Source organism: Bombina bombina, chromosome 7, assembly GCF_027579735.1.
Source record: "Bombina bombina isolate aBomBom1 chromosome 7, aBomBom1.pri, whole genome shotgun sequence".
Taxonomy (NCBI): Eukaryota; Metazoa; Chordata; class Amphibia; order Anura; family Bombinatoridae; genus Bombina; species Bombina bombina.
This window is the reverse complement of record NC_069505.1, coordinates 128,917,808-128,944,765: the sequence shown is the minus strand read 5'-3', so window position 1 is coordinate 128,944,765 and position 26,958 is coordinate 128,917,808. Positions and strand designations below refer to the sequence as shown.

At 38.6% G+C, this 26,958-nt stretch overlaps 1 protein-coding gene across 1 annotated transcript in view; it reads right to left on the bottom strand.

Annotated features, from left to right (window-relative positions):
* CREB3L1 (cAMP responsive element binding protein 3 like 1) overlaps positions 1-24,632 on the bottom strand; it is a 231,122-nt gene extending 206,490 nt beyond the window's left edge. The window contains exon 1 of the mRNA XM_053720296.1: positions 23,677-24,632. Within this exon, the coding sequence (XP_053576271.1) occupies positions 23,677-23,769 (93 nt within the window). The 5' untranslated portion in view covers positions 23,770-24,632. The remainder of the gene's footprint in view (positions 1-23,676) is intronic.
* Positions 24,633-26,958: the final 2,326 nt, after the last annotated feature.

The following is a 26,958-nucleotide window of genomic DNA, read 5'->3' as shown; positions in this document are numbered from 1 at the left end:
TTATTTAAGGTGGTGTTCTGATTTTTCCCCCCCCCTCCCATTTGCTACCCTTCTTCCTCCTCCCTTCTATTTTTTTCCCCTTAGTTTTTTCCTTTTTTTGCTCAATTGCATATGATAAATAAAAGAGTAAAGATAAAAACCTTATAATCACCTCATAGAATGTTGGTGGCATCACCTCGCAGATAAAGCGGAAAACGATCATTTCCCATCTTAGGCCTAGATTTGGAGTTCGGCGGTAGCCGTCAAAACCAGCGTTAGAGGCTCCTAACGCTGGTTTTGGGCGCCCGCTGGTATTTGGAGTCAGTGATTAAAGGGTCTAACGCTCACTTTTCAGCCGCGACTTTTCCATACCGCAGATCCCCCTACGCCATTTGCGTATCCTATCTTTTCAATGGGATCTTTCTAACGCTGGTATTTAGAGTCGTTTCTGAAGTGAGCGTTAGAGCTCTAACGACAAGATTCCAGCCGCCTGAAAATAGCAGGAGTTAAGAGCTTTCTGGCTAACGCCGGTTTATAAAGCTCTTAACTACTGTACCCTAAAGTACACTAACACCCATAAACTACCTATGTACCCCTAAACCGAGGTCCCCCCACATCGCCGCCACTCGATTAAAATTTTTAACCCCTAATCTGCCGACCGCCACCTACGTTATACTTATGTACCCCTAATCTGCTACCCCTAACACCGCCGACCCCTATATTATATTTATTAACCCCTAACCTGCCCCCCACAACATCGCCGCCAGCTACTTAAAATAATTAACCCCTAATCTTCCGACCGCAAAGCGCCGCCACCTACGTTATCCCTATGTACCCCTAATCTGCTACCCCTAACACTGCCGACCCCTATATTATATTTATTAACCCCTAATCTGCCCCCCACAACGTTGCCGACACCTGCCTACACTTATTAACTCCTAATCTGCCGAGCGGACCTGAGCGCTACTATAATAAAGTTATTAACCCCTAATCCGCCTCACTAACCCTATCATAAATATTATTAACCCCTAATCTGCCCTCCCTAACATCGCCGACACCTACCTTCAATTATTAACCCCTAATCTTCCGATCGGAGCTCACCGCTATTCTAATAAATGTATTAACCCCTAAAGCTAAGTCTAACCCTAACACTAACACCCCCCTAAGTTAAATATAATTTTTATCTAACGAAATAAATGAACTCTTATTAAATAAATGATTCCTATTTAAAGCTAAATACTTACCTGTAAAATAAATCCTAATATAGCTACAATATAAATTATAATTATATTATAGCTATTTTAGGATTAATATTTATTTTACAGGCAACTTTGTAATTATTTTAACCAGGTACAATAGCTATTAAATAGTTAAGAACTATTTAATAGTTACCTAGTTAAAATAATAACTAATTTACCTGTAAAATAAATCCTAACCTAAGATATAATTAAACCTAACACTACCCTATCAATAAAATAATTAAATAAACTACCTACAATTACCTACAATTAACCTAACACTACACTATCAATAAATTAATTAAACACAATTCCTACAAATAAATACAATTAAATAAACTAGCTAAAGTACAAAAAATAAAAAAGAACTAAGTTACAGAAAATAAAAAAATATTTACAAACATAAGAAAAATATTACAACAATTTTAAACTAATTACACCTACTCTAAGCCCCCTAATAAAATAACAAAGCCCCCCAAAATAAAAAATTCCCTACCCTATTCTAAATTAAAAAAGTTACAAGCTCTTTTACCTTACCAGCCCTGAACAGGGCCCTTTGCGGGGCATGCCCCAAGAATTTCAGCTCTTTTGCCTGTAAAAAAAAACATACAATACCCCCCCCCCAACATTACAACCCACCACCCACATACCCCTAATCTAACCCAAACCCCCCTTAAATAAACCTAACACTAATCCCCTGAAGATCTTCCTACCTTGTCTTCACCATCCAGGTATCACCGATCCGTCCTGGCTCCAAGATCTTCATCCAACCCAAGCGGGGGTTGGCGATCCATAATCCGGTGCTGAAGAGGTCCAGAAGAGGCTCCAAAGTCTTCATCCTATCCGGCAAGAAGAGGACATCCGGACCGGCAAACATCTTCTCCAAGCGGCATCTTCGATCTTCTTCCATCCGGAGCGAAGTGGCAGGATCCTGAAGACCTCCAGCGCGGAACATCCATCCGGACCGACGACTGAACGACGAATGACTGTTCCTTTAAGGGACGTCATCCAAGATGGCGTCCCTCGAATTCCGATTGGCTGATAGGATTCTATCAGCCAATCGGAATTAAGGTAGGAATTTTCTGATTGGCTGATGGAATCAGCCAATCAGAATCTAGTTCAATCCGATTGGCCGATCCAATCAGCCAATCAGATTGAGCTCGCATTCTATTGGCTGATCGGAACAGCCAATAGAATGCGAGCTCAATCTGATTGGCTGATTGGATCAGCCAATCGGATTGAACTAGATTCTGATTGGCTGATTCCATCAGCCAATCAGAAAATTCCTACCTTAATTCCGATTGGCTGATAGAATCCTATCAGCCAATCGGAATTCGAGGGACGCCATCTTGGATGACGTCCCTTAAAGGAACAGTCATTCGTCGTTCAGTCGTCGGTCCGGATGGATGTTCCGCGCTGGAGGTCTTCAGGATCCTGCCACTTCGCTCCGGATGGAAGAAGATCGAAGATGCCGCTTGGAGAAGATGTTTGCCGGTCCGGATGTCCTCTTCTTGCCGGATAGGATGAAGACTTTGGAGCCTCTTCTGGACCTCTTCAGCACCGGATTATGGATCGCCAACCCCCGCTTGGGTTGGATGAAGATCTTGGAGCCAGGACGGATCGGTGATACCTGGATGGTGAAGACAAGGTAGTAAGATCTTCAGGGGATTAGTGTTAGGTTTATTTAAGGGGGGTTTGGGTTAGATTAGGGGTATGTGGGTGGTGGGTTGTAATGTTGGGGGGGGGGTATTGTATGTTTTTTTTTACAGGCAAAAGAGCTGAAATTCTTGGGGCATGCCCCGCAAAGGGCCCTGTTCAGGGCTGGTAAGGTAAAAGAGCTTGTAACTTTTTTAATTTAGAATAGGGTAGGGAATTTTTTATTTTGGGGGGCTTTGTTATTTTATTAGGGGGCTTAGAGTAGGTGTAGTTAGTTTAAAATTGTTGTAATATTTTTCTTATGTTTGTAAATATTTTTTTATTTTCTGTAACTTAGTTCTTTTTTATTTTTTGTACTTTAGCTAGTTTATTTAATTGTATTTATTTGTAGCAATTGTGTTTAATTAATTTATTGATAGTGTAGTGTTAGGTTAATTGTAGGTAATTGTAGGTAGTTTATTTAATTATTTTATTGATAGGGTAGTGTTAGGTTTAATTATATCTTAGGTTAGGATTTATTTTACAGGTAAATTTGTAATTATTTTAACTAGGTAACTATTAAATAGTTCTTAACTATTTAATAGCTATTGTACCTGGTTAAAATAATTACAAAGTTGCCTGTAAAGTAAATATAAATCCTAAAATAGCTATAATATAATTATAATTTATATTGTAGCTATATTAGGATTTATTTTACAGGTAAGTATTTAGCTTTAAATAGGAATCATTTATTTAATAAGAGTTAATTTATTTCGTTAGATAAAAATTATATTTAACTTAGGGGGGTGTTAGTGTTAGGGTTAGACTTAGCTTTAGGGGTTAATACATTTATTAGAATAGCGGTGAGCTCCGGTTGTCAGATTAGGGGTTAATAATTGAAGTTAGGTGTCGGCGATGTTAGGGAGGGCAGATTAGGGGTTAATACTATTTATGATAGGGTTAGTGAGGCGGGTTAGGGGTTAATAACTTTATTATAGTAGCGCTCAGGTCCGCTCGGCAGATTAGGGGTTAATAAGTGTAGGCAGGTGTCGGCGACGTTGAGGGGGGCAGATTAGGGGTTAATAAATATAATATAGGGGTCGGCGATGTTAGGGCAGCAGATTAGGGGTACATAGGGATAACGTAGGTTGCGGCGGTTTACGGAGCGGCAGATTAGGGGTTTAAAAAAATATGCAGGGGTCAGCGATAGCGGGGGCGGCAGATTAGGGGTTAATAAGTGTAAGGTTAGGGGTGTTTAGACTTGGGGTACATGTTAGAGTGTTAGGTGCAGACGTAGGAAGTGTTTCCCCATAGGAAACAATGGGGCTGCGTTAGGAGCTGAACGCTGCTTTTTTGCAGGTGTTAGGTTTTTTTTCAGCTCAAACAGCCCCATTGTTTCCTATGGGGGAATCGTGCACAAGCACGTTTTTGAGGCCGGCCGCGTCCGTAAGCAACTCTGGTATCGAGAGTTGCATTTGCGGTAAAAATGCTCTACGCTCCTTTTTTGGAGCCTAACGCAGCATTTGTTTGAACTCTCGATACCAGAGTTAAATTTATGGTGCGGCCAGAAAAAAGCCCGCGGAGCGTTAACAGCCCTTTTACCGCCGAACTCCAAATCTAGGCCTTAGAAAATTAGGGTCTAATATTTCCTTCCTTCAGGAAACCCACTTAAGCCTGGAAGAATCCATTTTAATTAAAAACTTCATGGGTGGGCGAGGTTTTTGCCACCCTAGCATAGAAAGGAAAAGAGGAGTTGCAATCCTGCTAAACAAAAATGTATTATATGAAACCTTACTTACAGTAGCTGACCCGGATAGTCGGTTTCTGATTTTAAAACTCAGGGTAGCAAAATCTATTTATACCCCGTGTAACCTGTATGCTCCTAATAATTTCGATTCGAAATTCTGGGACTCTCTCCAATTAATAATTCTGCAGGTCATGGAGGGCCGCTTGGTAATAGCTGGTGACTTCAACATGGCCCCACGTTATCCTCTTGATAGGCTTAGGAGGGGTTCGCACCAAAATAAAACAAAAAAGATAAGATGGAGTCGAAAATGTTTGATGCTATTTTTAGAAATCTTGTAGCTAGAGATGTCTGGAGATCACACAACCCTGATATTGGAGATTATACTTGCTATTCTAGGGCTTTTAAATCCTTCTCTCGGATTGATCTCATTCTAATTAATGTATATGACCGTGGTAAAACCTACAATATTGCCAATTTGTATCTCAGACCATGCCCCAATATCATTAAACATCCCAATAGATAAAGCCCCCTCCTCGCCTTTACGCTTTTTTCCCAAAAAAAATTTGACCAAAAACCCTAAATTTAAAAATTGGTTGAAAGGGAAAATGGATGAATATTCTTACTTTAACGAAAGGTCAGTAGAAAAACCCTCAACCTTTTGGGAAGCGGCAAAAGCAGTACTCAGGGGGGAGATTATTGCTTAAACTGCGAGGCTGAAAAAGCAAAGTAGAGCTAGAGAAAGATAAATCTTGGCTGCGGTAGTTAATGCCTATAATCGTTATCTTTTTGCTGCTACTGAGGAAAACTGGTTAAGATATTCAAAGGCAAAAAAAGAAAGATATCTTCCTACTGCAGTATACAACTCATGCAGAGCTAAAGTACCAGGCAAAACTTTATAAACACGGCAATAAGGCAGGAAAGCTCTTAGCTAATATCGTGAAAAATAAAAAGTCCTCCCTGATTGAGTTAATTCAAGACAAGGGGAGACGTCTCCACACATCAAGGGAGATCCAAGAGTCATTTTATGATTACTACAAAAAATTATACTCCTCTAGGATGTCGGTAAACTCAGCCAGAGATGAGTTCTGGGAGACTATCATAATTCCAACTATTACCATAGAGGCCAATCTGAGAATCAATGCCCCTATTTTATAATCTGAAGTTCCACAGTGTATACAAAATTAGATAAAGCTCCTGGCCGGATGCGTTACCCAATGAATTTTATAAGATATTAAGCCCATCAATGACTCCATGTTTAACAAAAATGTTCAACTATTTTTACACCGAAGAGGGCCTGATTCCTCTTAATTGTGCAGCTTCACAGACAACCCTAATTCTTAAACAAGGGAAAGACCCGCGACAAAAAGAATCATACAGACCCATAGCCCTTCTCAACACAGACTATAAGATATTTACATCTATCATAGCTCAGAGACTTCAAGCAGAATTGGGTGACGTCATTCATAAGGACCAAGCTGGTTTCCTCCATAAACGCAAGCTGAATGCAAAAATCAGAGAACTTTTATTAGTTATTGACCATTTTAAAAATTCAGATGTGAATAGGGGCACTGATTCTCCTGATGCTGCCATAGTCGCTATAGATGCTGAGAAAGCGTTTGACTCTGTGCAGTATGATCACCTGTTGAACACATTGTTTCGGTTCGGGTTTAGCAACAATTTTCCAACTTTGATTAAGAATCTCTATACTCAATCATCTACTCGTTTAATTATCAACGGCACAGTCTCACACCATAGTACTTGAAAGAGGCACTCGTCAAGGCTGCCCCCTGTCCCCTCTTCTTTTCGATATTGCAATCGAACTCTTAGCGATCAAGATCAGGCAGCAGGTTCAGGGAATTAAAATAGGGATGAAGGAAGTTAAAGTCGCACTTTACACGCATGATCTCCTTGTCTACCTATCCAATTCCTCAGTAAATATTTTAAAACTGCTTAAATGGATTGGCCTATTTGGTCAATTTTCTGGCTATAAAATCAACACAATGAAATCTGAACTCTTATGGTTTAGGGCACAAAAAGAACCCTCTCTAGAAATTCCTTTTAAGATAATCTCTAGCTCATTTAGGTACCATGGGATCAATATCTCCTCTGATCCCCAAAAATGGTATTCTTTAAACATTCCTCCCATCATCTGCCAGATTAAAACCTTTATGAAAAATTGGCAGAATCTCCCTCTCTCTATTTCAGGCCGAATTGCCTTATTCAAGATGGTCCTCCCCAAAATTCTGTATATTTACACAATCTCCCAATCTTCTTAAAATGTAAGGACATTAAGACCCTTAATACCTCAATTCGCCATTTTATCTGGCAGAACAAGAGACCCAGAATTTCCTTTTAAAAATTAACCCTGCCTAAGATCCTAGGTGGCTTTGCTCTTCCTGACCTTCATATTTACAATTTGGTCTTCCTTGGGCGCATTGCTATAGATTGGATCACCAATATGGATTACTTTACGGACAATAGTCAAGAGATAAACATGATACATCCTTTCTCTCCCTTCTTTTTAATTCATTATCCCCTTAATCTAGATCCCAGACAGATTAAATCCATTTATACTGTAATCCAGGCATGGAAAAAAATTGGAACTATTGTAAAAGTTAATAAGAATATACCTAAATACCAGATATTTCTGGGCAATCCAGAATTTCAAGAGGACATTCAGTCCTCAATACTCCTCAATTGGCACAGAAAAGGTTTGTATTTCACAGTGCAATTCCTGAATCAGATCGCACAGAACATTAAATCATTTGAAAAACTTAAACAGGAATTTAACCTTGAAGATCGGGATTATTTTGCGTACCTTCAATCCAGACATTATGAATCCATGTTAATAAATACATTTTCCTGGAATTGGTCTTGGGGTAGGCTAGGTGGCTGGCCATTATTGACCAAAAATGGCTTCTCGTCTATTTCTACCTGGTACGATTATCTTGCTTTTCAGACAGGAGATTCAAATCTGATTAATATTGCTCAAGAATGGCTGGATTTAACTCCTGAAATCATTGATCACCCAGATCACATAAAAAGGTTGATATCTTTGATCTCTCGGGTAACACTTTCTATTAATTGGAGAGAGTCTCATTTGAAACTATTATACAGGACATATTATACCCCTGAGAAGGGTTACAAATGGCATAACCCTAAATTCAATAAATGTGCGAGATGTAAGATACCTGCTGCAAATCTATGTCATATAGTTTGGTCCTGTCCTAGGATCTTTAAATGTTTGAAGAAAGTAGAGTATTGGATAGCAAACACTCTCAAGATTGCTCATTTTACTCTCTCCTTAGGGAGACTAATCTTTCTCTTAGATGAGAAGGCAGCATTGACTAATAATAAAATTATCAACTTAATAATACTGGCCTCCGGGAATTTATTTTTTTAAGAACTGGAAGGATAGATCTGTCCCCAGAATTATAGAAATTAAAAATTATCTTAAAAAATAATGTATTATCGAGCAGTTCTCCACTGACATGAACTCTGATCAGGATATAATTCTCTTCTTTAAGAAATGGTCGACATTTATCAAAATATTCTCACCCAATGAAATAGACTATTTGAGTTATCCCTTTAGGAACACAGAAATAGTCCTTTTGGGAGTCTGGTAATCATATATAAATTTTCTCCTCCTCTCCCTTTTTATTTTATTTTTTTATGGAGGGTAGTGAACGGGGGGGTCTCAACAATTATTGTAAATAATGGGAATGAGGTCAGATTCTCTCTTTTCTTGACTTTCTTTTTTTTGGCTCAACTCTGGCTTAGAGTGGAGAGCCATGTTTTCCAAGAAAGGTTGATTTGTAATGTATTAATTATTGCCTCGCAGAGAGTAATTTTCAGAAAACTGAACAAGAATGCTTGTTATTTTGTTATTTTATTTAGTTTAAATGTTATGTCCTTGGATAAGTCATTGGATCTTGTATAGAATATTAGACTTTATTAATCCTGCTTAAGTTCTGCTTAAAACTTTGTGTTGTAATTCTGTGAAAACTAATAAATAAAAAAAACAAAAGAAAAACACTTGAGTGTTGCTTTAGCAGTATGCTTAGGGTTATTGTCCTGCTGGAAGGTGAACCTCTGTCCCAGTTTCAAATCTCTGGAAGACTGAAACAGGTTTCCCTCAAGAATTTCCCTGTATTTAGCACCATCCATCATTCCTTCAATTCTAACCAGTTTCCCAGTGCCTTCCGATGACAAACATCCCCACAGCATGATGCTGCTACCACCATGCTTCACTGTGGTGTTGGTGTTCTTGGGATGATGAGAGGTCTTGGGTTTGCGCCAGATATAGGGTTTTCCTTGATGGCCAAAAAGCAAAATTTTAGTCTCATCTGACCAAAGTACCTTCTTCCATATGTTTGGGGAGTCTCCCACATGCCTTTTAGTGAACAGCAAACGTGCTTATTTTTTTCTTTAAGCAATGGCTTTTTTTCTGGCCACTCTTCCGTAAAGCCCAGCTCTGTGGAGTGTACGTTTTAAAGTGGTCCTATGGACAGATACTCCAATATACGCTGTGGAGCTTTGCAGTGGTGGGCGGCCCTCTCTTGGCAGTTTTGTTGTGGTGCCATATTCTTTCCATTTTTTAATAATGGATTTAATGGTGCTCCGTGGGATGTTCAATGTTTCGGATATTTTTTTATAACCCTAACCCTGATATGTTCTTCTCCACAACTTTGTCCCTGACCTGTTTGGAGAGCTCCTTGGTCTTCATGGTGCTGCTTGCTTAGTGGTGCCCCTTGCTCAGTTGTGTTGCAGACTATGGGGCCTTTCAGAACAGGTGTATATATGTGACAGATCATGCGACACTTCGATTGCACACAGGTGGACTGTATTTAACTAATTATGTGACTTCTGAAGGTAATTGTTTGCACCAGATCTTATTTCAGTTTTTTATTTTTCAGAATCCAAATGAAAATCTATTTTAATTCCAGCTTGTAATGCAACAAAATAGGGAAAATGCCAAGGGAGTGAATACTTTTGAAAGGCAACTGTAGCTCAAATTCCTTGCTTATTAGATTACTCGGGAGCGCACATCACATAGAGGAGAACGTAAGTTACAATATTGCGATGCACACTGGGGTATGTAAGCGGCAGTTTATTTCTGTGTTTCTAAATGTTATAAATAAGCACATTAAAGGGTGATTCAAGTAACAAAATGCAGATAGACAATATTGCTTATTTAGTCAATAGAAGAGGTGCTATAGGTCCCTTTAAGTAATCATGTCACCTCTCAAGCACCTTTTTATCCCTAGAGAAAACAGGATAACCTCTTCTCATACTGTAGCTTAAATTATCCATTCCCCTTATTAGTTTTATGGCCCTTCTCTGAACTTTTTCTAACTCTGCAATGTCTTTTTTTGAGAAGGATCCCCAGAACTGCACTCCGAGCTCAAGTAGTAAACTGCAGCACATACAGAAACACAGTATCTGAAACAATTACAGTAACATTTAAAACAGGTTTGATGACCTAAAAGGTAGTACACCTGCGACTTGTGGAGTGAGCGAACAGTATACTAATCATCTCTCTCTGGCAGTGGTCCCTCTCAGAACCGGGCAAACACCGCTCCCATCGCCTTCCTCTGCCTGGTGTTTGCATTTAATCAAGAGGATGGCTCACTCGCTCTGAAGGCTCCAGGATATGTGAACCAGGATGGAAAATGTCAGGAGAGGGGGGAGGGAAATGGAGAAACAAAAGATAGAAGGGAAATAGAAAAGGTAAGAAAGAAAGTGTGAGAGAGAGAGAGAGAAAGAAAGAAAGTGTGTGAGAGAGAGAGAGAGAGAGAGAAAGAAAGTGTGTGAGAGAGAGAGAGAAATAAAGAAAGTGTGTGAGAGAGAGAGAGAAAGAAAGAAAGTGTGTGAGAGAGAGAAAGAAAGAGAAAGAAAGTGTGTGAGAGAGAGAAAGAAAGAAAGAAAGAAAGAAAGTGTGTGAGAGAGAGAGAGAAAGAAAGAAAGTGTGTGAGAGAGAAAGAAAGAAAGAAAGAAAGAAAGAAAGAAGAGAAAGAGAAAGAAAGTGTGTGTGTGTGTGAGAGAGAGAGAGAGAGAGAGAAAGAAAGAAAGAAAGAAAGTGTGTGAGAGAGAGAGAGAGAGAGAGAGAAAGAAAGAAAGAAAGGAGAGAAAGAAAGAAAGTGTGTGTGTGTGTGTGAGAGAGAGAGAGAGAGAGAGAGAGAGAGAGAAAGAAAGAGAGAGAAAGAAAGAAAGAAAGAAAGAAAGAAAGAAAGAAAGAAAGAAAGAAAGGAGAGAAAGAAAGGAGAGAAAGAGAAAGAAAGAATAAGAGAGAGAGAGAGAGACAGAAAGAAAAAAAGATAGAGAGAGAAAGAGAGAGAAAGAAAGAAATAGAGAGATAGAGAGAGAGAGAAAGAAAGAAAGAAAGTGTGTGAGAGAGAGAGAGAAAGAAAGAAAGAAAGAAAGAAAGTGTGTGAGAGAGAGAGAGAAAGAAAGAAAAAAAGATAGAGAAAGAAAGAGAGAGAAAGAAAGAGAGAGAAAGAAAGAAAGAAAGAAAGAAAGAAAGAAAGAAAGAAAGAAAGAAAGGAGAGAAAGAAAGAAAGGAGAGAAAGAAAGAAAGAAAGGAGAGAAAGAAAGAAAGAAAGGAGAGAAAGAGAAAGAAAGAATAAGAGAGAGAGAGAGAGACAGAAAGAAAAAAAGATAGAGAAAGAAAGAGAGAGAAAGAAAGAAATAGAGAGATAGAGAGAGAGAGAAAGAAAGAAATAGAGAGAGAGAGAGAGAAAGAAAGAAATAGAGAGAGAGAAAGAAAGAAAGAAAGAGAGAGAGAGAGAGAGAGAGAGAGAGAGAGAGAGAGAGAGATAGAGAGAGAGAGAAAGAAAGAGAGAGAGAGAGAGAGAGAAATAGAGAGAGAGAGAAAGAAAGAAAGAAAGAGAGCGTGAGAGAGAGAGAGAGAGAGAGAGAGAGAGAGAGAGAGAGAGAGAAAGAAAGGTCCAGCGTACACAAACTATATGACATTGCATCACTCAGTGTAGCAGAGCAGAATATGTGACAAGTGGGGATAATTCCCTATTGGTGGGAACACAGTGTGTGGCAGTAGAGGTGACAGTAACAACAACTTAACATGACAGCTCTCTAGTGACCACAGCGTGTAGAACAGTTACAGATAAGCTGTGATATTTTTCCCTAACAGCACCTCCTGATCTTTGCTACTGAGAACTCACTGCAGAAACCATTTCCATACAGCTAGGACCCCTCCCTTTGGTGTTGGAGAGGACAGAATGAGACCAGTGAGTTGAGCCACCATGAGATGACAAACAGAATAAGGAACGAGTTTATAAATTATAATTAATAATAATTAATAATTAATAATAATTAATATTATAAATTATTCACCAACTTTTCTTTTCATTTTTTGAGCATATACCTGGGTTTTAAAGGGCTATGAAACACAAAAAGATTATTTTGTGATTCAGACAGAGCGCACCATTTTAAAAAATTTTCCAATTGACCTCTATTATCAAATTTGCTTTGTTCCTAATGTGATTCTTTGTTGAAGAGATACCTAGGTAGGCATCTGGAGCACTACATGTCAGTAAATAGTGCTGCCATCTAGTGCTCTTGCAAATGGATAACATTGTTGCCAAACTGCTGTCATAAAGTGCTCCAGAAATGAGCAGGCTCCTAAGCATACAACCCTGATTTTCAACAAAAGATAACAAGAGAAAAAAATAAAAAATGATAATAGAAGTAAATTAGAAAGATGTTTAAAAGTGTATGCTCTATCTACATAATGGGGGGTTGGTTTTCATATCCCTTTAATGACACACATTGGGGCCGATTTATTATCCTGCGGACGGACATGATCCGCTGTAGAGGATCATGTCCGCCGCACATCGATAAATTCCATCAGCATTTATCATTGCACAAGCAGTTCTGGTGAACTGCTTGTGTAATGCCGACCCCTGCAGATTCGCAGCCAATCAGCCGCTAGCAGGGGGTGTCAATCAACCCAATCATTTACGATCAGGTGTGTTGCTGTCTGCTGCCTCAGAGGTGGCGGACGAGTTAAGGAGCAGCGGTCTTAAGACCGCTGCTTCTTAAAGGGACAGTCTAGGCCAAAATAAACTTTCATGATTCAGATAGAGCATGTAATTTTAAACAATTTTCCAATTTACTTTTATCACCAATTTTGCTTTGTTCTCTTGGCATTCTTAGTTGAAAGCTTAACCTAGGAGGTTCATATGCGAATTTCTTAGACCTTGAAGCCCACCTCTTTCAGATTGCATTTTAACAGTTTTTCACCACTAGAGGGTGTTAGTTCACGTATTTCATATAGATAACACTGTGCTCGTGCACAAGAATTTATCTGGGAGCAGGCACTGATTGGCTAGACTGCAAGTCTGTCAAAAGAACTGGAAAAAGGGGCAGTTTGCAGAGGCTTAGATACAAGATAATCACAGAGGTTAAAAGTGTATTATTATAACTGTGTTGGTTATGTAAAACTGGGGAATGGGTAATAAAGGGATTATCTATCTTTTAAAACAATAAAAATTCTGGTGTAGACTGTCCCTTTAACTCTTGTTTCTGGCGAGCCTGAAGGCAAAACGACCCCATTGTGTAATAAGGTTTAACGGTATCCCAAGGGTGTCTGACAACAAAATGTCAGAGAATCACAGACTTAGACTGTAAATGGGCATCACTTCTGGACACTCAAAATAAATCATATCCTTTACTATCTGCTCCGTTTTTGATGAGTGTTTGCAGTTTTGATGTATCTGCAAAATGCATAATACAATGTTGGATTTTGGGGATAGTTTAAATGGTGTTTCCTTTTTTTGTATCTTTCTATAGAAGGTGTTTTACAGGAATCATATAGACAGCAATGACTGGGTAATATTTGTAGGGTTTTGTCTGGTTCTGGAGAGGAGTTATACATTCATATTTTACTGTAAACGGTTGATTACAAGATGCTGATGGAGGGTTATAGTCACTTTGATGTTTCAGAGTTCTATAAATACTTTGAAGCACTGAAATGCTGAATTAGGCTAGGGAACACTGGATTCAACGTTCTATTGCACTGGTTTTCAAACCTGTCCTCTAGCCTCAATAACACGCCACATTTTGAGGATATCTGTACTGGAGCACAGGTGAAATAATCAGCTGATTAGTAAGCATGGTTATTTTATCTGCTCTCATCCAAGGTTATCCAGAAAACCTGGCCTGTTGGGGAGTCCTGAGAGCAGGTTTGAAAAGCACTGTTCTATTGGGTCTCCAGATAGACAACACCTCAATATGCTGTATGGCTTTAAGGGGCAATGAAGGAATGATATCTACAAGGTAAAGTGTTATTGGGAAAATAAATGTTGGCATTTATCCATGTTTCTGAGCTATAAGATTTTTTGACAATAAAAAAAGTCTAATGAAGCATGTACCCCATTATAAACATAGCAATATTTACTATTAAAAAAAATTGCCACAATGATGTAGAAATCTTAGTCACACAAGCAGAATAAATAACTTAAATGTTCCTTAAATACAGTAGAATTACATAATCAACAAACGCAAAACAGAAAGACAATGCAATTACTTAATCTGAATTTGTCTCACAAATTTTTTGAATTCACTTCCATTTTTCCCTCCAACTGTATCATGTGGCATCCACCAGCCAATCACAAACATATAAATACAGTGAACTCTTGAACGTGCTCAGTCAGAGCTAGTGCATTACAAAAGCGTGCATCTATAAATTGGGGCGGGGGGGGGGCGATAATTGCATGCACTATCTTTTTGACTTTAGTGTCCCTTTTAAAGGAAGATGACAGTCAAAATTAAACTTATATGATTCAGATAGAGTAGGCAATTTCCAAAACTTAAACAAAATACAATTTTCCAATTTACTTCTTTTGCAGATCTTTCTCTTGGTATTTTTTGTTGTAATTTACCTCCTTTCCATAAGAAAATCCTGACAGACTCAGTGGTGTGCAATGTCTTGAGCACTATGGGAAAAATGTATAATAATTGTAGGCGGACGGGTTTGCAAGTTGAGACCATTTGCTCCTGCTATTGCCACAAGCAATGCTGCAATGTGTGGTGAAATATAGCAGAGTGCAAGAGCAGGGCATGTCAATCACCTCTGAATGATCTAGTGTCTGGGAAACTGATCTTGCCAAGCGGATCATGTCCGTCCAACATTTGATAAATCTACCCCATAGCCCTTAAAGGGACATGAAACAAAAATTTTCTTTCAGGATTCAGGTAGAGAATACAATTTTAAACAACTTTCCAGTTTACTTCTATTATTTATTTTGCTTCCTTCTCTTGTTATCCTTTGCTGAAAGGTTTATCTAGGTAAGCTCAGGAGCAGCAGAGAACCTAGGTTCTAGCTGTTGATTGGTGGCTGCATATATATATCGATTGTGATTGGCTCACCCACGTGTTAAGTTAGAAACCATTAGTGCATTGCTGCTCCTTCAACAAATGATACCAAGAGAATTAAACACATTAGATAATAGAAGTAAATTAGAATGTTGTTTAAAATTGTATTCTCTATCTGAAATACATTTTTTGGGTTTCATATCCCTTTAAGTCACGTGCACATTCCTAAACCTGCCTCTGTATACTCTCATAGAATGCAGCTAAGTTTCAACAAAGGATACCCAGGAAAAGAAAAGAAGTAAATGTGACAAAGTAAATGTCAATGTTTTGTTGTTTTTAAAGCACAAAAAAACATGTTCTAGATGAATCACTAAACTTTAAAGGGACAGTGAACCCAAATTTTTTGCTTTCGTGGTTCAGATAGAGCATTTAATTTTAAACAACTTTCTAATTTACTCCTATTATCATTTTTTCTTTGTTCTCTTGCTTTCTTTATTTGAAAAAGAAGGCATCTAAGCTATTTTATTGGTTCAAGACCATGGAAAGCACTTGTTTATTGAATTTACCCACCAATCAGCAAGAACAACACAGTGTGTTCACCAAAAATGGGCCGGCATCTAAACTTACATTCTTGCATTTCATATAAAGATACCAAGAGAATTAAAAGAATTTGATAATAGGTGTAAATTAGAAAGTTGCTTAAAATTGCATGCTCTATCTGAATCACGATAGAAAAAAATTGGGTTCAGTGTCCCTTTAATTTTGACTTTCTTGTCTCTTTAAAGGGACATGAATCCTAATTTTTTTTCTTTCATGATTCAGATAGAGCATCACATTTTTAACATAACATAATATATATATATAAATATATATATATATATATACAGCCACCAATCAGCAGCTAGAACCTAGGTTCTTTGCTGCTCCTTTCAGCAAATTATAACAATAGAGGGAAGCAAATTAAATAATAGAAGTAAATTGGAAAGTTGTTTAAAATTGTATGTTCTGTCTAAATCATGAATGTTTAATTATGACTTTTACTGTCCCTTTAAAAAAATGGACATTTATGTGTTTACTAAGTTATATAAATCACTTCCATCCTGTAATTTGCTACCTAACATTTTTAGAAGGCTTCAGGGGTGCATATATATTTTATGGCTATGAAAAACATAAATAATTATATAATTTGTAAGTAACAATGTCCGCCTTTTCCTGGGGCCATAAAAGCTAGCACAGGGACCACCAATTGGCCACCCCTTTTTAGTTCTCTCTCTCATACGCCAGGTGAATACAGTCAGTCGCAGCTTTGGAAAGCATGAAGTGCATATCTATTTGAGTTGTGCACAAAGTCAATCACAGCTGCTCTCCTCTATAGGAGAACGCTTACAAAGCTTGCTTTTTGCCTAAGGGGAGAAAGTGAAGTGCTATGCCGCATGCTTGCAATGATTTAGACTTTGACAGGTTTAATGTGATTGAACCTCCTTGCACGTGCACTGCACCACTTCAGAGCCCCATAGGCAAAAAGCACACCATGGGAGAATGCTTCTGTAGCGAAGAATGGCGCACGCACCGTATTCTTCTGAAACATGAAAAAGATTATCATCTTTGTGTTTATTTTTGTATTTGAAATAGCTGATTTTGCTAATTGTTCTATTGTTTATCCTCAAAAACTATAGACAACCCAGAGTTTTAAGACATCCCTGAGTAAGTGCTGCAACACCCATCTTATCTGAGTTTATCTGTTGGTTTATATAAATAAACATGATATATATCAGCAATTAAATACTGAATCTCAAAGGTTCTGCATTCAAATTAAATGTTTTTAAAGAAAAAGTTAGTAAAACTTGCATATGCCTTGAAAAGCCTCATAAATGTAGTTTATTTTAAGTAATTTGATGCATCCAGCCAGGGACATGTATAAATGATTTGCTGCACAAATCAAACAATCACTGTTCCATGTTGCAGGGTCAACCTTCCAAAGTATGCAGGACTGACTCCCCAGCATCTCTGACGATAATAGAAAAATACATTTAAAAAAACTGGCATGCTATAATGCATTAGAGCATGTCATTTTAAGACTAACAACCCTGCACCTCTATGTGTTTAACACTCACAAAGGTGTTAAGCACACAGTAGATGTACTGCCTGGGACCCGCAGAGCACTGCTGGGTTGTGCATCTAGCGGTACTGATTGGATCAACGGTAGTTTGCCAAATGGATTATCACCTAACCGCATGAAGCAGAGAAAGGCCAAAACTAAAACAACTTTAATTGAACAAGAATGGTTCTGTGAAAATGATTCAAACACCAGTGTGTAGGCACCTAATTATCTTACTATAATATGGCTGGGCCTTATGTATGGAAGCGGGTGTGTATATAAGGGTAGACCCACTGTGGTCAGATGTAATTATTTACTTTCTAAAGCTGTTCAGTAGCTAAATCAATATCATAGTTTCGTTTGTGCTCAGATAGAGAAATCTTAAGGGGACAGTGAAGTCAAAATTAAATTTCCATGATACAGAAAGGGCATGCAATTTTAAACAGCTTTCCAATTTACTTTTATCATCAAATGTGCTTTGTTCCCTTTGTATTCTTTGTTGAAAACTAAACCTAGGTAGACTCGTATGCTAATTTCTAGATCCTTGAAGGCTGCTTCTTATTTCAGTGCATTTTGACAGTATTAATATAACCGTGTTGGTTATACAAAACTGGGGAATGGGTAGACTATCCCTTTAAATCTGGCCTCTTAGAGTTCCTTGAAACAAACATGTGACTGAGCTGTACTATCATGAGATCAAAGTGTTGAAGAATTTCTCCTTGAGACATGTACAGTATATTGAGCTTGGAGAAGTCAAGGGTCAGATAAGATTTATTGGAAGTCCTTAGTGTAACCCTAGGGCCTTATGCTGAGCAAGCGTTTACCCCAATAACATTTTATAAATTAAATGTGTGACAATTTACCTAAGTAGCAACCACACACACCACATATCAAGATATGGCCAGAAAGTAACTATGGCTAAGGGCACAAATATGTCATATATTGTAAGGAATATTAAAGGGACAGTCTACACCAGAATTTTTATTGTTTTAAAAGATAGATAATCCCTTTATTACCCATTTCCCAGTTTTACATAACCAACACAGTTATATTAATACACTTTTAACCTCTGTGGTTATCTTGTATCTAAGCCTCTGCAAACTGCCCCTTTATTTCAGTTCTTTTGACAGACTTGCAGTCTAGCCAACAGTGCCTGCTCCCAGATAACTTCTCGTGCACGAGCACAGTGTTATCTATATGAAATACGTGAACTAACACCCTCTAGTGGTGAAAAACTGTTAAAATGCAATCTGAAAGAGGTGGGCTTCAAGGTCTAAGAAATTAGCATATGAACCTCCTAGGTTAAGCTTTCAACTAAGAATACCAAGAGAACAAAGCAAAATTGGTGATAAAAGTAAACTGGAAAATTGTTTAAAATGACATGCTCTATCTGAATCATGAAAGTTTATTTTGGCCTAGACTGTCCCTTTAAGCACTTCAATATAGAAATATAAGATGTTTAATTAAAGGGACACAGAACCCAAACAAATTATTTAATGATTTAGGTAGAACATAAAATTTTAGACAAACTTTTCAGTTTACTTCTATTATCAAATTTGCTTCATTCTCTTGGTATCAATTGTTGAAGGAGCAGCAATGCACTACTGGTTTCTAACTGAACACATGGGTGAGCCAATGACAATCGGTATATATATGTAGCCACCAATCAGCAGCTAGAACCTAGGTTCTTTGCTGCTCCTGAGCGTACCTAGATAAACTTTTCAGCAAGGGATAACAAGAGAAGGAAGCAAATTAAATAATAAAAGTAAATTGGAAAGTTTTTTTTAAAATGTTATGCTCTATCTAAATCATAAATGTCTAATTATGACTTTATTGTCCCTTTAATGTCCCTTTAAGCATAGTAAAAACACACATTATTATATACTTTTATTATATACTCTTTTCCTGTAATTTAACTCTGAAAGCAGACTCTAGACTTCACAAGCCAATCACTGCTATATTCAGTGGCCCTAATTGACCTCAGCAGAGGAGATAAGGTAAACCTAAGTTAGATGATGACGGTGCCCACTACTATTTGGAGACTAGCACTTGTTAAAGCCCTTTGCCTGCCTTTTGTTTTCTTAACACCTGAGACCTTGGGGCATATTTATCAAGCTCCGTATGGAGCTTGATGTCCCGTGTTTCTGGCGAGCCTTCAGACTCGCCAGAAACAGCAGTTATGAAGCAGCGGTCACAAAGTCCGCTGCTCCATAACCTGTCCGCCTGCTCTGAGCAGGCGGACAGACATCGCCGGAAATCAACCCGATCGAGTACAATCAGGTTGATTGACACCGCCCTGCTGGTGGCCCATTGGCCGCGAGTCTGCAGGGGGCAGTGTTGCACCAGCAGCTCTTGTGATTGCGTATTGCTCGCCGTATTCAGCGAGGTCTGGCGGACCTGATCCGCACTGTCGGATCAGGTCCGCCAGACTTTCATAAATAGGGGCCCTTATATCTTTGAGTACATTTCTTTATTAGATGGTGTTACTATGAGTGTAAGTGTACGTTGTAATGTATTTCTGATGTATTTTGTTACACTTTACACTTTTTTGTTTTGCAGAAGTTAACCAGAGCTCTGAGGACGCGCTAACCCGACAAGCATTAACTTGAATTGCGCTCAAGTGACCGCTTTTACTTTTAATACGAGCAATAAACACGACGCATGCAAACACCAGCGATAAACCCCTTATCGCGCAGGCGCAAACATTTGCACTCCACTAGTAATCTGGCCCTTCATGTTTAATGTCACCTTAAAGGAACATATTTAAAGGGACATTAAACTTCAGAAATGTATATAATGCATATGAACAATATTATAAAAAAGGTTAAACACATATATTTTAAGACTAGCGGCCCTGAAATGCTAATGTGTTTAACCCCCACAAAGTTGTTTAACACATATTAGAAGCTTTGCTGTTCCCAAATGGAAATTGCGACGGATCCAATTAGCAGCGCAAGTCACACCACTCAGCTGTGCAACTAGCGCTGCTGATTGGAACAGCAGCAGTTTACAGTTGGGACCAGCAGTGCTCTGCAGTCCCAAAGACACATTTACTATGTATTTAACCCCTTTATGTGTGTGTCTGGGGGGGGGGGTTTAAACAAACAGAACTGCAGGGTCCAAAAAATGTAATTTGTTGACTATAATCTGAAAATTAAAGTTTTTTCCGCCCCTATATAGATTACAGGACATCACATGGAATTCAGAACACTGGTCTCTAAAATGTTGTACAAGTAATTGTCTGACATGTGCAGCAGAGCATTTATACCTGGAAGCATCAAAGGAGATCATATAAATAACTCCTACGGAATTTTCAAAGGATTTGTCCTCGGGCTGAAAATCAATGCAAATTTTGCTAGAAAACAGTACAGATTTAAATTCTTCTATACATTTATTTTGTGTACAAATGTTGTGCAATGCAGTTATTCATTTCTGCTGAAGTCTCTTTTATGCTCTACAGATGCACAGGAAGCAATGCACTAAACTTAATGTTCCACATTTTAAATGATAAATGAATAGTTCATATCGTATGATTGCTAACGTTTCGGGCTCCATTTATGAACCAGCAGATGCTACTTCGGAGACCTATAGTTTCAGGCTTGCGTGAAACATAAGTTAAGATGCAGCGGTCATAAGACTGCTGCTCCTTAACCTGTCCGCCACCTTTTAGGTGGCGGATTGAAATCATCCCGATACGATCGAGATGATTGACAACCCCTGCTAGCGGCCCATTGCACAAGCATTTCACCAGAAATGCTTGTGCAATGTTAAATGCCAACAGCATATGCTGTCTGCATTTAGCGATGTCGAGCAGACATGATTCGCCGTAGCGAATCATGTCTGGTCGACTGATAATAAATCTACCCCTTCATATGTAATATTTTTACTGATGCTGAATTGTCAAAAATAAAAATGCAGTTATATTACCAGTATTACGTGAACCAAATAAGTTACTTTGTAAAACACCAGAACATATTTAAATGAAATAAATGCAGACTTGTAAATCAAACACGTATTAAAAAATTCCACTGGACAGTGCCCCATTAAATGAAACCTGTTACTGATTCAAATGTTTATCTAAACAAAATGTATATCTGCAAATACTGTTTACATTTTTTTTTTTTTAAATATTAGCATTTTTAGGTAAATATTTGGTCTGCAGAGAAGGCTAAAAGCAGCTGGTTATGATTCTGTTCTATTCACTGACCCGCAGTAAACAATAACAAAACCTGGCAGTTGCTGAGTGGTTAGTTGTTGTGTGCATAGTGTAAGGAAGACAAGCTGCTATCCCGCAGTCACACGGCTCAGCTTGCAGGCATCATGTTGTACCTGCAAGCTGACCTTACTAATCAGAGTACAGAGGGCTGTGAAGCAATATATATATTATATATTACATTTTTACCATTTCCAAACAAGATTAGAGTGTAATTTAGCTTTTTTTGAGGAGGAGCTACCAATTCTGACCAATCTAACCACAAAAATAAAGCTATGTGTTTAACCCTTGCAAAGCTACAGAGCAGCAATGCACCACTGGGAGCTAGCTGAACACATCCAGTAAACCAATGACAAGAGGCTTATGTGAGCCAACCTAGGTATACTTTTTTCATAATAGAAGTAAATTGAAAAGTCTCTTACAATTGCATGTTCTATCTGAACCATGAAAGTTTAATTTTGACTTCTATTTGTCCCTTTCGACATGCAGTGAAAGTTGCACACCTGGAACACCTTTATTCTACGGGGCATACCCATATATGCCTGCTTCTTATTCGCTCACCTGCTGATATCCTAGGCTGGAGTGTAACAGAAGGACAACTTTTTGAATTGAACCCCTTTGCAGGGGTTAACCCCTTTGAATAGGTATTAAACACATAGTAAAAGAACAGACTTTGTTTTAAAAATAAAATGTTTTAATGGCAAAAGAGCACTTTATATTTAAAGGAATATGAAAAACAAACATTTTCTTTTGTGGTTTAGACAGAGCACACACTTTTAAAAAAGTTTCCAATTTACTTCTATTATCAAATTTGCTTTGTTGCCAAGATATTCTTTGTTGAAGAGATACCTAGGTAGGCATCTGGAGCACTACATGGCTGGAAATAGTGCTGCCCTCTAGTGCTCTTGCAAATGGCTGCCATATAGTGCTCCAGAAATGGGTCAGCTCCTAAGCATACGTCCCTGCTTTTCAACAAAAGATACCAAGAGAACAAAGACAAATTGATAATAGAAGTAAATTAGAAAGTTGTTTAAAACTGCATGCTCTATCCGAATCATGAAAGAAAAATGTTGGGTTTTGTGTCCCTTTAAACTAAAATGTGTTTTAAAGAAGTATCAGCAAAATCACAGGTAAAATACTAGAATATTAGTGACAGTTTTTAATTACAAGAGAAAAGGGGTCATATTACTTAGAGGTTTTACTGGATTTCCATTTCCCCAGTCATGTAAAGTATAGACCTAGTGCACCCTCTAATGACAGAGAATAATCCCAAACCTTAGGGCTACAGTTAGCAAAAAGTATCCCCAGAGAGAAGGAAACACAATCAGATACATTTATCCTAAGCAATACACTGACCTATAGGTGAATTACTATTAGAGAACCAGTCCCTCAGTCAGACAGAATGACCAGTAACAGCAACTGACACCAATTATTGAGAATGGCTCTTAAAGTGCAATTCCACTGATGAGAATAAACTCCAAACTTTCAGACCCCTTTTTAGACAAACTGATCTCAGAAATTTGCTACAACTGTAAAAAATGGACCAGATTTGTGAGACCAACCACAATATGAAGAGACCTACCTCACTTTAAAGTAAATGACACAATAGAATCAAAGCCACAATCCCTTTAATAGCACAATTATTAGTGACACTGATCTAAAATAATTTGATAAAAAAAATATTATTATATTTTTAACATCTGACATATCACCTGTGACAACAGATTACAACATCACATGAATCTCATCCTAAACTCTTCATCTCCCCAGCAGAGCACTTCTATGTGATAAAGCACTTAGCAGTGGTACAGAACCTCTGACACACTGTCTGGAATGGACCCACTGAGTCTAATTCTTTGAGGTTTCAGACAATCCAGAAATGTGTCTCATAACCAACACATTGGTGATGTTATTACAGAGACAATGAGAAGCAAATAGGTCAGCAATTGTTAAGATATGAGAGCTCCAGTCTTTGCTCATCAGATGTGCAAAAAAACTTTCCTGCACAAAAACGTGTCTAGAATTCCAAAGCACCACAATAATAGAATATACATAATGAATTGTAGTGCAACATTGTGTAATGCCAACACATGTTAAAAAAACGCTCTGGATATCTGGGGTCATCACTGATAGAACTGTATCATCCCAGTCACACGTGTATGTAATTAGGCAGTCACTCTAATAGAGTGCTAAGGGACCATAAGGTAGTTCTGGTAATAATGTTAATAATATAAGAAACAGAAACATTAGAGTGCAGTGTGCGTGTGTATATAAACTCAGACTGACCAGGACTGTGTACCAGAGACATAACATAAGCTACCATCCATCCCACTGATATTTGTCTGGAGTGACAGACAGATGATATCCATGGTAACCATAATAAAACATTTCTAGAGATAGTCCAAATGTGCCCACATTGGGGTTCCCTACTTACCATGTTGTTCATGAAATCCGCCTCACTGAAGTCCTCTAGTTCCAGTAAGGGGCTGTGAAAATTCCTGTCTGGGGGTAAAGTGGCACCCTCCATGGTACCAGGCAACAGGGTATCTCTTGGGTCACCAGCACTCACAGACTTCCATGGGAAAAGGGGCGTCACTGAACACAGTTAAAATTCATGAATGGGCACTAAGTACAGGGTTGTGGGGAGCAGAATCATGAGTGGGGTAAATGGATGCAGTGCAGCTATAGAGATGGATGCAAACTAGATGTAATGAGTAGGTGGTGGAGTGATGACACTGTATTTGGGAAGGGGTTCTGGAATGATGTTGGTGGACCTGGGATGCTGTGACGTTGAGATGGAACCTGTAAGATGCTGGGTAAGAAGTACAAGTGGGTTACTTTGATGGGATGATACTGGTGCCAATAGCAGAGCTAAGACTCAGGGATAACAAAATGAGGTGCAGAGATGAAGTACTTGGGTGCAGTGTAGGATACAAAGGCTGTGCTGGGGTGCTAAGTAATGAGGTGCTGGATGCCTAGGCTGTGCTGGGGTGCTAAGTAATGAGGTGCTGGATGCCTAGGCTGTGCTGGGGTGAAATGATGAGATGCAGTGCTGGATACTAGTGAGGAGTTTGTGAGGTGCAGTGATGGAGAAGTGAGGTGATGATGTTAATTTTACAGAGTGCTGGGGGCAGTACTGCCTACAGGGTGGGGGTGCAATGCTGGAGTAATGGGTGCAGGACAGAGGTGCAGTGATGTGTACTGGCAGGTCAAGCAGCTGGGGTACAGGCTGATCTAGGCGGGTGCAGTGGGAGCTCAGTTTTCCTCTAGTGGTGCACGCTCCTGGCTCAGCTGGGTTCATCCGGTCTCCTTAGGTCCCCGCACATGTTGCGCCCGGGATAGCTCCGGCTGTAAGTCTGACTCTGTTTGTTTCTCCCGGTGACTCCAGCTGTCAGCTGCAGAGGAGACGGAAGAAACAGGAACGCCCCTCATTAATATTAAGGTACCTAACTACTGTTACTGTAGCCCCGCCCTACTTATTAATATGCAAACGCTGGAAGAAACGCCCCTTTTGTTAACCCTTCCCTGGCCCAGGCTCTGTCTGTGTTAGAGGTGTACAGTGGCTCATATGAAATACTAAAAAAGAATTATTTAATCTGATGAGCCCTTATAGCAGCAATTAACCCCCAGTTCTCTATGTGATTCACCCACTCAATAAATACATCAGCTTTACAGAATATGAATCCGATTATGATACCAGAACAAAAGTGCAGCTGCTGAGTTATATTGACTGAACTCTAATAGAACCGGATCTCTGATAAGATCAGTAAAATTAAAGGGATAGAAAACTCAAAAAATAAATGTGTTTGTGTGCTTTTCAATGTGAAATAAAAGCATTTTTGCAGTATACTTTCATTAGCAAAAATGCTTCTAGTAAAAGTTATTACTGTTTATCTGCAGCATATGCACATATGCTGTGAGGGCCCCCTGTGCACCAGCATTCAAGCACCACACCTGCTCAGAGAGTCAGCAGGGGCTTGTATGACACAAATGATGTCTTTAGAAGCAAAACACATCACAGCTAGCTCTCTGAGCAGGTGTGGTATTTGAATACTGGTGCACAGACCCTCACAGCATATGTGCATATGCCCAGAAAAAACTAACTTTTACTAAAAGCATTTTTGCTAATGAAAGTAAATTGCAAAATGACTCTATTGCACATTCAAATGCACCCATGCAATTTCCGTGTCCAAACTGTTATCCGACAGACATATGTGTGCGACTGACATTTGTGCGAAGGATAATAATCCGACAGAGAAATGTCCGTCGGATAACAGTCCGGCCGCAAATTTTACTTTTTCTCTCTATATACAGTAATTTAACATTCTAAATGTCACCAAACAAAACTGAGATGAACATACATTGTTTAAAACAATAAATCATATTTATTTTAAAAAAAAGAAACACTTTAAGAGAACTTAGACCAATATAAAAAACCATGCTTTAAACAGAAACAGAAACAGTACGATCTTGTAGAAGTCTGTTAAAAGCACGTAGTGGGTGGTGGGACCCATTGGTTAGGTTCCTAGAGGCGGTTGTGGCGCCCTTGGCCCTGATTATAACAGAGCACTCTGATGCGTATCTGCCCTCGGCCGAACTCGGAATATAGTCTCTCGGACATATGTCTGATGGACAAATGTGCTTCGGCATTCTGTCCGTCTGCATTCGGTCCAAGAACCGCAATTTAATTTGTGATCTTTCTATCCCTTTAATTTGTGCAGTAGTTCTACACCTTCTAACTCTGCCTATAGTGCAGTAACCTAAGGACTATATCTAACTATACTAGACAAGATCTGTGGTTACCGAGCCACATCTGAACAGCCGCTCTGCAAGTAAGGAAAATCTGTAGTACATTGGTTCTGTAATCTGGAAATCACTTCAGTCAGTACAGCATCACAATGATTTAAAAATCACAAGTAAACTAGCAGCTCTAAACACTCTCAGTACAGCACAAAAATAATACATGACCTATATTACTGACATCTGAACCTGTATGATCCCTAAATCCTAATACTACAACTTTATAACCCACTTTAAAACATGATTTCTGATAGTTTTGTTATCCATGAACTCCTTCAATACAGTAGCTGTGATCCTCACAAGACAATAAAATACATCAGCATTGCACTTGCAGAGTTATTTGCCGTCGTTAGCCAAAATAGTTTAAATATATTAATTGATTTCTGTGATGCATAGCAAGGCACAGAGGGAATTCATTATTTAGAACAAATAAAATGCAAATCTTGAAGTGAGGAGGTATTTTTTTTTGCAGGATTTTAGCCAAATGAGCAGATCTGTGATCCGTAGCCATGAATTCTACTCTATCTTTTTGGACCATCTCCATATGTTGAAGGCTGAGACAAACATATGTGAAGAAATAAACTAGTTTATGAATAAGGGCTTCCCCACAGGAGATACAGGTGGGAAATTTGAGGCTACCCTATTTGGTTCCCAAAGGTCAGATAAGGCTGTGCTTTAGCTTTGTTGTGACCGGAAAAAAAGGCAAGAACATTGCACCAAATTCTCAAAATAAATCAAACTCAACTATAATTCGAAATTATAGTAATACATAACTATAATTTGATTTGTTCTCTAAAAAGTAGGGATACTTGTTTTTTTAATTATGTTTATATGAAGAATAAATAAATTAAAATGTTTCAGCCTTTATGAGTGCAGGAGAAACTCACTATAAAAATTCAGTTGTATAAAAAAGTAA